Source organism: Hyaena hyaena, unplaced genomic scaffold (assembly GCF_003009895.1).
Source record: "Hyaena hyaena isolate Hyena2069 unplaced genomic scaffold, ASM300989v1 scaffold_219, whole genome shotgun sequence".
Lineage (NCBI taxonomy): Eukaryota > Metazoa > Chordata > Mammalia > Carnivora > Hyaenidae > Hyaena > Hyaena hyaena.
The window spans coordinates 1,967,351-1,980,127 of record NW_024080850.1 but is presented as its reverse complement, the minus strand read 5'-3'; the positions used below and the strand labels follow the sequence as shown (position 1 = coordinate 1,980,127).

Here is a 12,777-nt window from a genome sequence, read left to right as displayed (position 1 = left end):
TGCTTAGAAAAATGCTGGAGAGACACTATCCAGAAAGTTAATAGTAGTGACTTTAGGGAAGAGTAAAAGAGGTTTTTTATTTTAAAATTAAAATTTTTTTTAATGTTTTATTTATTTTTGAGTGAGAGAGACAGCGTGAGCAGGGGAGGGTCAGAGAGAGACACACACACACACACACACACAGAATCCGAAGCAGGCTCCAGGCTCTGAGCTAGCCACCTGCACAGAGTCCGACGCGGCTCTTAAGGACCGTGAGATCATGACCTGGGCCGAAGTCGGACGCTTAACAGACTGAGCCACCCAGGCGCCCCGGTTTTTTATTTTTCAATAGGGTTTTTTTTCTGTATTTTTCATATTAAATATCATTTTTGCAGTTACTGAAGGTTCCGCGTTGCTATAAATCCGGCGGAGTGCACTGCTTGGTCCGGGGGATCGTTTGCAGGGCCACACTGACACCGGTAGGTGGCGAGAACAACGGCAAAGAGCAGCTGCGTGAGGGCGTGCGCGTCAGGGCGGAGCCTCAGACTGCATCTAGGGGTGGGGCCTAGACCCAGTCCTCTTAGAGTTCCGGGCAGTCCGCGGAAGTATCCATGGCTGGACCGCGCGTGCGGCTGGTGGTCACGGCAGACGACTTTGGTTACTGCCCGCGGCGCGATGAGGGCATCGTAGAGGCCTTCCTGGCGGGGGCTGTGACCAGTGTGTCCCTGCTGGTCAATGGCGCAGCTGCGGAGAGCGCGGCGGATCTGGCCCGCAGGTGAGTGGCAGAACTCTACAGGGTAGGGTCGGGCTTGGGGAGCCCCTGCCCCGCGGCAGCCAGTTCTCCCGCTCGCGCTCCGCCTGCAGGCACCAAATCCCCACGGGCCTCCACGCCAACCTGTCCGAGGGCCGCCCCGTGGGCCCGGCCCGCCAAGGCGCCTCGTCCCTGCTCAGCCCCGAAGGCTTCTTCCTCGGCAAGATGGGATTCCGAGAGGCGGTGGCTGCCGGAACCGTATCTTTGCCCCAGGTGCGGATGTGCGGAGGTGCGGCTGCAGGAAGATGCTCGCGAGGATCCCCAAGGCTCCGCCCCGAGGGTACCGTGAAGCCGTTAGTGGCAGGAGCTGGCGACGGATGCTTCCCTAGTTCAAACGTGCAGTCACACGGAGGCACCTGGAGGGAATCCTTCTAGGTAGCTGCTCCGGGACGTTCAAGGTGCCTGTCGTCCTTTCTCTCCAGGTGCGGGAAGAGCTGGAGGCCCAGCTGATACGCTTCCGAGAGTTACTGGGCCGGGGCCCCACTCACGTGGACGGGCATCAGCACGTGCACGTGCTCCCAGGTGGAGGGCGTTGTTCCCTGGAAGGGGGCTGGGAGTGAGAGGTGGTCCCAAGTAGAAGGAGGTGCTACTGCCTAACTCCGCCCCGCCCGCAGGCGTGTGCCAGGTGTTCGCAGAGGTGCTGCAAGCCAATGAGGTGCGCTTCACAAGGCTGCCAGTGGAGCGCGGGGTGGGCGGCTGCGCGTGGCTCGAGGCCCCCGCCCGTGCCTTCGCCTGCTCGGTGGAGCGCGACGCCCGGGCCGCCGTGGGCCCCTTCTCCCGCTACGGCCTACGGTGAGGCCCCCTGCCCCCTGTCCCATATCCTAGTGAGCCCGGCTGGCAATTCACCTGACAGCTATGTCTGTTCCTCAGCGTGGAAGGGGGTCAGACGTCGATTCACGTTGCCCCCACTCCAGATCTGTCCAGTCACCGGCCTAGCCCTGCCTATCACAGTCCTGCTGGACCCTGCCTGCCCCTGATGCCCCAACCTCCACAGGTGGACGGATGCCTTTGTGGGCCTGAGCACCTGCGGCCGGCACATGTCTGTTCACCGCGTATCAAGAGCACTAGCGCGGGCCCTGGAAGGCATACCCACGGGCCATGCCCTGACAGCTGAGCTGATGGCACACCCTGGGTACCCCAGCGTGCCTCCTGCTGGCGGCTGTGGTAAGGGCCCTGATGCCTTTTCCTGCTCATGGGAGCGGCTACATGAGCTGCGTGTCCTCACCGCACCCACACTGCGGGCCCGACTTGCACAGGACGGAGTGCAGCTCTGTGCTCTCCACGACCTAGATTCCAAGAGGCCTGGGGAAGGGGTCCCTGGCGAAGCCCCTCTGGAAACCTTCCTGGAGCACTCTCGGCCATGTTCCTGACAGCCAGCTAAACATAAATGCCCATAGTATACAAGAATGGGGCCAGTGTCAAGCCCTGGAACAGCCTGGAACCAGGCTGAGAGTTGGGGTCCAGGAACATACTTCCCTGGGTAGTACCATGTCACCTCTGTGTCCAGGTCATGGCTCAGAATGGTGGCCAGAGCTTTGGCAACCCATATAGGCTACAGGTGACATCTGGGCCTGGGGCCTGCCAAGCATTTGGTGCCCTTCAAGCTGTCATGTAAGTTAGCATCTTATTTGTCCAGATGTAGTAGACAGAGATCGCTGTATTAATAAAATATGTCTTGTAAACGTGGGTGGTTTATTAACTGTGCCCAGAAAACATTTGCAGACATGGCAAAAGCAACACAGGGCCCACATTCGGGTTTTGTTTATGATTATTATTTTGGGGGGAAAAGGGTTGGGAGAAGAATGTCTCACTTCTTGGCTACTTTTTGGGAGGTACTATAGTCTCAGATTTTATTTAAGAAGTCACCTGTTCCAGGCACCTCGGTGGGTGGCTCAGTCAGTTAAGCGTCTGACTCTTCATTTCAGCTCAGGTCATGATCTCAGGGTTGTGAGATAGAGCCCTGAGTTAGTCTCCATGCTGGGTGTGGAGCCTGCTTAAGATTCTTTGTCTCTCTCTGCCCCTCTCCTGCTCGCTCAAGTGTGTGCATGTGTGCTCGCTCCTAAAAAAAAAAAAAAGAAAAGAAAAAGAAAAAGTCACTTGTTCTAAACAAGCAGTCCTTTGCCATCCTAGGGGCAAATAAAAGGTCCTGCAAGCCTGTTTAATATTCTCCAGGAAGAACAGTCTGTGGAAATGGGATCCCAGACTCCACTGGACCTGGTGATGTGTGCATGCCCTGTCACTGGGGCTCGTGTTTTGGATCAAGGAGATTTCAGGGAGCAGATGAGGAAGTTGGTAGGCAGTTCTTGGGAGCAAAGTCCTGCCTGGCTCTGGAGTGTTGAAAGACAGATGGAACAATGATCCTGTCTCATTTAATCTCCTGTAATAGTGGCTATGTCCAGGGACCAATGTCCTCATTTTACAGATCGAGAAGTAGGAGTGGCAGGGCTTTGAAGCTACCTGTACATTTTTTCACCATGCAGCGTGTCAGACAAGCAATCAGGGGCCTAAAGAGCTCTTTTTGGCCTGGGCTGCCTTGAGGGATGTACAGCTTTCTTTAAGTGGTGAGGGTGGAATCTCACTCCTCCTTCCTGCTCTCCCCATCCTACACCTCTAACTCTTTTTTTTTTTTTTTTTTTTATTTTTATTTATTTATTTCTAGGGGAGAGAGAGAGACAGCGTGAGCAGGGGAGGGTCAGAGATAGAGGGAGTCACAGACTGAAACAGGCTCCAGGCTCTGAGCTGGCAGTCAGCACAGAGCCCGACGCGGGGCTTGAACCCACGAACCGCGAGATCACGACCTAAGCGAAAGTCGGACGCTCAACTGACTAAGCCACCCAGGCGCCCCCTACACCTCTAACTCTTGACTGTGGCTTCAGCCTTTTCTTTTCTGGCTCCATCTTCTACTCTAACCTTCCCTTGACCATGATTCTTCCAGCAACAGGCCCTTTCCTCCATGGTTGTGAACTGGAATCCCTTAGGCCCTCTGATTGCCTTGCCCTTACCTTGCCTCAGTGCACTGGGGTCTGGCCACATTTCTGCAGGATGTAGGCTACAGCTGGTAGGGGTGGCCTGAAGGCAACCTATTGGCACAGAAGCTCCTTTGAGGGAGGTTCTGCCACTTTGAGAAGAGGAGGTGGTTGGCTGTGTGGCTCTGAGGCTCAGGACAGAGGTATGGGTGGACAAGACAGAGGCATGGGGTCTGCACAGATGCTAGACAAAGCTGTGGAGTCGCCCAGGGAGGGAGAGAGGGGTGAGCAGAGTTGAGGGCCCAGATCAGCCCTAGGGACCATGAGTGTTTAATAGTGGAGAGGAGGGGCTGTGGCCAGGAGACCAAGGTCCACTTCACAGGGAGAGGAACAGTGATAAGGCAGAGGGCTGCAGGCAGCACAGGGCCCACCATGGGGCTGGTCACTAGCACCCCACTGGGGAGATGGGGTATTCCTTATGTCAAACCTGCTGTGCACTGGATGCCTTGGGCAAGGGGTTTACTGTTCTGCACCCATCAGTCATGTATGGAAGGTCTGTTCTGAGTCAGGCAGGACTGGGTGCTCAGACTGCCTAAGCTGCAAGGATTTCACAGTCTGGCTCATACACGGGAGCTTAGCTGGTATGAACCGGACTGTAGTGGGAGGGAGGGGGGAGGAACACAAAGTAGGGTATGGGGCCAAACCAGGACTGCTTCTAACCCAGCCAGGCCTGCTCAGAAAATGCTGTCTGGAGGAAGTGACTTCCTTCTCTGGGCCTCGGTTATGGCCTCCATCCACCACCAGGCAGTCCCTTCCACTCTGATCCTCTGAGGTGTGTATGGTGCCCCCAGGAGTCCCCCTGCAAAAACATGTCCTAATCACCCATTTAGCCATTTAGCAAGTACCGCCTGAGTCAGGCCACCTTCAGCTCTGCTGCTTCTCCAATTGGTGCCACTGCCCCACATTGCATGAGGGAAGCAGGGAGAAGAGGAAGAGCCAGTGCAAAACGGGGCAAGAAGAACGAAGATCAGCTCTGGCTTTGCCGTCAGCAGGGTCAGGTAGCTGCCCTGCAGAGTGGGGCAGAGAGGTGCTGCCAAATGAAGAAAGAGAGTGGGCTGAGAGGCTGCCAGCCTATGGACTGCACAATGAGGAAGTCCTGGGGCCCTTGCCAGGGAAGCCTCAGGAGACTTCTGGCCAGGAGACTTCTGGCCAGGGGCGAACAGAAGCCAGGCTGCAGCAGGCACAGGAGTGATGAAGTAGATGCATATTTTGAGGTGAACAATTAATACAGGAATGAGGAAGGCAAGAAAATGGTGGCTCCAGAGTTGAGGAAGTTGAGAGAAGGTCCTGTAGAGCTCTGGTTTGGGGAATGGGATGGGGACTGTGGGTGTGTCTGGGCTCCAAGGAACCCGAGTGGTGGAATGTAATAGGCTCTGGAACCAGACTATAACAACACAGGCCAGATGTCCTTGCCTGTCACTGAACTTCAGTTTCTTCCTCTGTAAAAATAGGGGTAATGGTGCCCATGTGGTTAAAAGTCACAAAGGATAAAGTGCTAGAACATGGCAGAGTACACTGCTGATGCTCAAGGGAAAGGACTGGCTCCTTGCTTCCAGGTAAAATGACACCCCAGGAAGGTTCCTCCTGGACACCTGCAGACCTAGCTGAGAGGGCAGGTTTGGTCTCAGCTTGTGTCAAGTTCTCATGGGACTTAGGAGGTCTTGGAGGCAGGTTTCTGGCTGGAATCATTCAAGGATATGACCTAGCCCCACCCTCAGGCACACCCTAGTTAGTTCAGTGAGGTTGAACAAGATAGCCACCCTCTAGGAGCCTCTGTCTGTTCCTCTGCTAAATGTGGATAATGCCACTCTCTCAGGACTGACAGGTGAACTGAAGTGACGCATATACAGAGGCCACTGTTCCCTCCCCTGATGCCCAATGGGTCCCTCCTCCACATGCCCCAAAGGTCTAGATAACCATCCTTTTCTGCTTCCCTCCTGGGAAAACCACACACCTCTGTGTGCCTCTTCTGGAAAAGCTGGGCATGGGGAGAAAGGCGCAGGTAGAAGAGCCTGGGCCCTGGCCACCCCTCCCCCATCTCCAAGAACATAGGCCCCTGGCTCTGCCCAACCCCAATAAGGAAGAAACCCACAAGACCAAACCAGTGTCGGAGAGCGTTTTTATTAAGGGCAGCAGAATGGGATCGCAGCATCTTAGAAAGCCTATTCTCCGCCATTGGGGAGCAGGGGGGAACCCGGCGCACTTCGAGGAATCTGGTGCTTGTGAATTCCTGAGTAGGCTCGGGTCAGTGGTGGCTGCTCAACAGCTCTCTCCTTCTCCAGAGGACCCAGCTGTTTGGTTGTGGAGCAGCCAGGGCTGCCCGCCAGCGTGCTCAAAGCCTGCCCTGGGGACTGCCGGGCTAGAGGAGGGCAAGCCGCCCAGGCCTGAAGGAGGGACCACCCACTGCCTCGCTCTCTGAGGGCCAGGCCTCTGATGGGGCAAACCACGGGGTGCCATGCCAGGGCTGAGAGTCCCTGAGGGGCTGCCAGCTTTGACAAAGGTATCCTCCTGAGCACAGAAGTGAGAGGGCGACAGGCGGGCAGAGCTACGCTGGTAGAGATCTGAAGCAACGGGACAGTTTCCAAGAATGGCAATATTTCTGGATTCAGAGAAGCAACAAGAACAAATGGTGGCTTATTTGGATAGCTTCTGACAGAATTTGGCGTTTTATTAACAAATCTGCATATGAGTGAAATAAAGTCCATTATCACCTTTCTGCTAATGAAGAGACAGATATGGAAACACTGGCCCAGCACTCTTGCCTTCCTGGGCCCACGGGAGTCTCCAGAACCTGCCCCTGGTGTACCTAGGACTAAAGAAGCCGAGTTCATTGCCACACCACAGGGGCCACACACCTAGACAACTAAACAACGTTCTGCTGCCTAACCTACCCATCACACCCACCTCTGCACAGGTAAAACCATCTTACAGGTTTGTAAACCCTAGAAAGATCTCAAGTAAGAGAACTAAAAACAGAAAGCAAGGTTTCTTTACGTCATCTCACAGGATCTAGTCCCCCCCCCTCCCCGAGAGCCAAGAAGGGCAGCCGCCAGTGGCAGGAGAGGAGTTGGTGACACACGGCGTTTGGACCATCGGCTTCCTCTGGGTGTCAGTGACACGGATTCTCTATTTCAGGGGAAGTCCCGCTTGCTTCAAAAAGACATTAACATTCAAATCCTTACAAGTTCATCTGATGATAAATTCTAAGGTCAATTTTTATTTCTACAAAAAAAGGCAGTCAAAACAATATAAAACACATGTAAAGGATATTACTGAGTGAGCTTCAAGTGGAGCTTGACTCTGCAAAGGCTGTGAGTCCAGAGGGAGGGGGAAGGCCGTCTTGTTCCTGGGCTGGCCGGCTGCTCCGAAGAAGGGGGCCAGCAGGGCGCTGGCAACCCCAGACTGGTGCTGGCTACAGCCGAGTCCCGCCAACTCCAGCCAATTCCAACCCCGCAAAGGCTCAAACTGTGCCAAGGGAGGGTCGCAGTGGGGCTGCGCTGCACTGAGGAGCTGGGAGAGTGAGCTCCGTGGCACATTCAGATGGAGCTCGGTGACAGGTGTGACAGGTGAGCGTGGAATTTCACATGGACATTCTGGCTTTGGCGCTGTTGCCTGCAATGACCGGCACATCTTCTACAATGGCTGCAGGGAGGAGCGTCAACCTTTGACCTCAGGAGCCTCTCTGGCGAGAAATTCCTCACACAAGTGCCAGCTCACACAAGTGCCAAGGTCCTCTGGTAGGCGGGCCCTCCCCTGGGGTCACCACAGACCTGGGTTACCCCAAGCAGGCCAAGCCAAAGTTCAATCACGCACACAGACATCAGGGTTTGCCCATTTAATCAACGTTATGGTAACACCGGCCAGATTTTTACATAAGAACTGGGCCTCCCTTTTCACGGTTTTTTTTTTTTCTGGTGATGAGGGGGTGTGTGGGGGGGTGGTTGAGTGCTAGTTTGCTTGTTTTTAAATTTTCTTTAAAGGATGTTATAAATTGGAGCCAGGAGAATTTGAACCAACTCCCACACAGGGCAGTGCAACATGGGAGTAGGGAAGCTACCAGAATCGCCAGGAGTGGTCTCTTCTTTGCAGAGGAGACAGGCCTGGGTCTGGGGAAGTTAATGAATGAAAAATAAACCGAATGCACGAAGGTAGGAGTTGTAAGGACAGGGAAAGAAAGGGAACTGCAACCTTTTTTTTTTTTTGTCTTAACCTTAAGGGCTAAATGTAAATTGAAAATTCTGGATCAATTTGGACAAGAAAAGAAATACCATTCTTTTAAAGTAGATTGAAGCAGTGATTTTTAAAACAAAGAAAGCAGAACTAGAACATCTTAAATTTTTAATCCTTTCTTTACAGGTTACCTAGACCACTTTTGATTAAGAAAACTGTAGAAAGTTAGTAACTGCCACAAGCAAACGCCAGGCGGCGGCACGTGTCAATTTTCCACAGAGTCCTGCTTTGCGGGGTGTCTGAATGCGGCTGCTCAGGTTCTCCTCTCACACTCGCTGGAATCAGTCGCGGCAGAGTTTAGTCCACAGGTCGCTTCTCCCCGTATTTCTTTGTAAACTCTTCAGCGTTCTTACAGAATTTTTTACGGTCCTTAGAGTATTCTTCAGCTAGGTCAGCCCGAAGTGGGTGCTCGGGCTGGGGGTCGTTCACCAGTGCTATGAGGGACTGGATTACTGCCAAGAAAAGGACCAGGCACCGCTGGTTAGAAAATCTCAGAAAGGGCAACTTTGACTACAACATTGATTTATGATTTATATCGACGTGCTTTTACGAGAAAGTGGCCTCCCGTTTATCCAAAATTCTAACCACCAGGGTGCAATCCATCTTTTCTCTGTAGCTGGGAGAAGGTGCTGAGCCTCAAGCAGCTAATGCAACAGCGGTTAACTGGCACCTCCACCTCTTCCAGGAACCTTCTGGGGAACTTTCCAGGAACCTGACACCCTGGGGAGCCCCCAGTCACTCTCACTCCCCGTTTCTCCCAAACTGTGGAGCTCTTGAGCCTAGCAAGGACACCTCCTCACATGCACATACACACATTCGCACACACAGGTGAAGCTTCTCCAGGGTAGGGACTAGATGACATGTTCTTCACTACAATAGGGTCAGGGGAGTTTCCATAAAAGTATACTGAGAAAGCATGACAATCAAAGGTGCAGGACAGGTCTACACGGTGTGAATACATAATCTGCCTATCCTGAAAGACTGCTAGGAGCTTTTGAACCAGCTAAAAAAGCTTCACTTGACACCCGAGCTGCTGGAAAGCAGATAACCCGCAGCAGTGTTACACTCTCAATCCCAGAGGCAGAAATCACAAAGCTCAGCGTGGGTTCCACAACGCTCTCCCAAAGTACAGTAAGTCCTAGACGTACTGGAAGGCTAGCCCTGGGATGGAAGGGCCAACAAAAGGTGGGAAAGAGATCAAAGGGGAGCACAGAAGGTCCAGGAGCCCCAAGCCTCCTCACCTCAGAAGTGGGGTACATGCAGCCACCTTGCCTTCTCCCACATACTTCTCCTCACCCAGTCCTGATTAGGACTGGCACCCCCAGAATGCCATGTTCCTAGCAAAAAGGCATCTCTCCTCCGGATTACTGAAGACATGGACTCCTTGCTGGGGGCTGTGTTTTTCACCCTAGCATTACAAGTTATGGATTTACCTGCTACCGCTGGCTGAGTCAGGCACAAGCACAACCAGCCAATAGGTCCACTCTGAGTGGGGGGAACAGCACAAAGTACTCCTGGCTAGCACCCAAATACCACCTGCCCTCACCTCTGCCTATTACTGCTACCAGGTGAGATGGGGCAATTGAGGGTTCCTGTGATCACGGGTGGGCACAGGCGAGGCCGACAGAATCCACACTGAGTAGGGAGGAGGTGGGCAGAAAGCATGCACCGGGGAGAACAAGCAGGAATGAAAGGCCTGGAAGCATCTCTGTAGGCTAGGGCAGTTTCTAACCCAATCTCCACATCACCCTCAGGGGCAGGCATTATCACCTCCCACCCGTAAATATCTCTAAGAGAAAGCAGGCCCTGGAAGTATAGTTCTGTCTGTGTATTTAAGATTTATCCTTTCTATATTTTACTCTTGTGTAACAGCAGAAACAATGATAACGCCAGTTTGTCCCTATTTCCCCAACTTCAACCACTGGTATTCCACTATTTGCTGTATTTCCACATATAGCCCAAGTGACTACTTACCTATTTCTCTAGATCACCTCACTTTTAAAAATGTAAACATTTTTTAAGGGAAAAGTAAATGTTCGTTAACTCCAATGGGAAATCACTTTCACTTGCCATAAACAGAAGGCATGCATCAACAAATATTAAAATAAGCACCTACGGCTCCCTCCTGTCCAGCCAGGGAAAGCGCGTACACTGGGAGACGAACCCTCTTCCAGAGAGGATCTTTCACATCTTCTCCCAGATGCTACCCCAGCTCGCAGGCCAGGCCCTACTTTAGCAAGCTCCCAGAATCTCCACCCTGTGCTCAGCTCCATACTGAGTCCCTGAGACTGCTCCATACTCTTTTGTTGCTCTTGACTTCAGGCTGGAAAACTGAACCACATCTGACTCACTGCATAAACAGGTGGCTTCCTGTCTTCTCCCATGATCAGAAACAGTTCTGTAGCAGAATCGATGCTTCATTAGCATTCCGGGAACCTCAGAGGGTTCTTGCCTGGATGAGTGCTTTGTGGGAGGTACTGATGACTTTTCAAGTTTTCCTGCTCACCTTTTGTGAGGGATATTCAGGCTCTCTGCTGTTCACTAACCCATCGTAACACCTAATGTATCGGTATAAAAACCATTTTGTTAACTATTAAGACTGGTTTTTCTTTTTCTTTTTTTTATTAAGCTCATTTATTTATTTTGAGAAAGCGCATGAGCAGAAGCAGGGAGGGGCAGAGAGAAAAAGAGACAGAATCCCAAGCAGGCTCCAGCAGCATCAGTGCAGAGCTTGATGCAGGGCCCTTAAATCCACGGACTGTGGGATCTGATCAAGAGTCAGACACTTAACCAACTGCACCACCCAGGCACCCCAACACTGGTTTTTCAAAAATGATCAGTTTGTAAGTTTGCTGCATCTATTTAATTCTTGTCTGGGAACTTGCTTTTGCTTATCTGATCAAGTCAAAATATTTTCCAGTTTATTCAGTTGTTCTGAGGAGTATTTCATTCTTTCTCTGTTCCTTTGGGTATACTTCTGGCTCTTCAGCTAAACTGTAATAAAATCTAACTGAGCTTAGCTTGTTTTGATAGTAAGGACACTGACAGCTACAACAGCTTTTCAAACTACAACTATGGCCCCATCCCAGCATTTTTCATACATAAAACAGCACACTCATTATATTTTACAAATGGTATGGTCTTGCTTTTTTAAAAATCTCTTCCTTGACCCAAATGCTCCTCAGAAGTATTTTTTTCCCCTCAAAATGTAGGAGCTAAAGAACATAATCAAATTTTACTTCCCACTCTCAATGAATACAATCAGAGAATAAAGGCTTTAACATTTCCTTGTTTTTGTTCTTAGTTTCTTTGTAATTGGATATATAAACAATATCCATGATGGTCCCCCTCCCCTTTTCATGGAGATCCGGGGGCTCCATTCTCAAAGTAAAATGTGAATAGTATGTTCCCCCATTCCCAAAGGCTGTCTGATCCAGTAGGCTTCCACAAAATGCACTACAAAATCTAATTAATCTTACACTGTAAGATAATTCAAATAAGGAATTATTTGATTTTACTCTTTATATATTTTGTCACTATTGTTTAGTACACACAGAATCCATATTATGCTTGCTTTGTTACAGACTCCAATTTATATGGCAAATCTTATTCAACTACCACACTAAGCCCTTGTTCTACTTCTAAGATATCTACTAGAACCAGATACACTGCTGTACAAAACTTTGTTTTGACATTCCTTTTTTCTGGTATTATTATTGCCAACTTCTACTACCTCTCTGATACAATTTTGCTTTGTTTCTTGACTTTTCTCCTGCTACTTTTGCTCAATTTTTTAAAAAATGTTTATTTATTTTTGAGAAAGACAGAGCATGAGCGGGGAAGGGGCAGAGAGAGGGAGACACAGAAGCCAAAGCAGTCTGAGCTGTCAGCACAGAGCCTGATATGGGGCTCAAACTCATGAACCACAAGTTCATGACCTGAGCCGAAGTCAGACGCTTAACTGACTGAGCCACCCAGGCACACTGCTCCATGCTTTTGCTCATTTTTAATGCTTCTCTACTTTCTAATTAAAAATCAAGGGGCATCTGGGTGGCTCAGTTGGCTGAGCATCCAACTTTGGCTGAGGTTATGATCTCAAGGTTCGTGAGTTCAAGCCCCTAGATTCTGTCTCCCTCTCTCTCTGCCCCTACCCTGCTCTTGCTCTCTCTCTCAAAAATATACAAACGTTAAAAAAATTTTTAAGTATACAATTAAGTTGTTTTTAGTAGATTCACAAAACTAGAAGAATAGAGAATAGAAAGAATAGAATAGAAAAACAGAAGTTGGCACTACTATTTCACTCCAGAACATATTCATCATTCCAAAAACACCCACTCTTATAAACAGTCACTTCAAATCCCCTCATATCACCCCTGAGAAACACTAATCTATGTTCTAGCTCTAGGTTTGCCTATTCTGGACATTCCAGGTACAGCTGATCCTAGTTTTTTGTTTTTGTTGTGTGTGTGTGTGTGTGCCATAGTTATGTACTGTAAAGTTGCTGTGAACACTGAATTACACAGAGATACTCAGCCACAAGTAACCTCAGGGATGACCAGCTACAGAACCATCCAGCTGAGCCCAGCCAATCTATAGAATGAGAAATACCAAATTATTGTTATTTTAAGCCATGAAGTTTTAAGGTGGTTTGTACCACAGTAATAGATAGCAGAAACAAGGAAGCATGGTAGCAAGCGCCAGGGACAACATGCATCAGTGATGTATGTGAGG

At 50.5% G+C, this 12,777-nt stretch overlaps 2 protein-coding genes across 6 annotated transcripts in view; one reads left to right on the top strand and one right to left on the bottom strand.

Annotated features, from left to right (window-relative positions):
• The first annotated feature begins 347 nt into the window (after positions 1-347).
• Positions 348-2,472, top strand: YDJC (YdjC chitooligosaccharide deacetylase homolog). Of its 4 annotated transcripts, none has more exons than XM_039242802.1 (5): positions 348-754; positions 844-1,003; positions 1,213-1,312; positions 1,405-1,582; positions 1,661-2,000. In XM_039242802.1, the coding sequence occupies exons 1-5, from the start codon at positions 591-593 to the stop codon at positions 1,902-1,904; spliced, it is 846 nt and encodes a 281-aa protein (XP_039098733.1). In that variant the 5' UTR covers positions 348-590; the 3' UTR covers positions 1,905-2,000. The 4 variants fall into 4 exon arrangements, with proteins under 4 accessions (XP_039098733.1, XP_039098732.1, XP_039098730.1 ...); XM_039242801.1 differs by lacking the exon at positions 844-1,003 and adding an exon at positions 1,004-1,070 and having other exon boundaries at positions 354-754; positions 1,785-2,472; XM_039242799.1 differs by having other exon boundaries at positions 355-754; positions 1,785-2,472.
• A 3,449-nt stretch (positions 2,473-5,921) lies between these two features.
• UBE2L3 (ubiquitin conjugating enzyme E2 L3) overlaps positions 5,922-12,777 on the bottom strand; it is a 59,068-nt gene continuing 52,212 nt past the window's right edge. For both annotated transcript variants that reach the window (XM_039242863.1, XM_039242864.1), the window contains one exon: positions 5,922-8,498. In XM_039242863.1, coding sequence (XP_039098794.1) covers positions 8,344-8,498 — 155 coding nt within the window. In that variant the 3' untranslated portion in view covers positions 5,922-8,343. The remainder of the gene's footprint in view (positions 8,499-12,777) is intronic.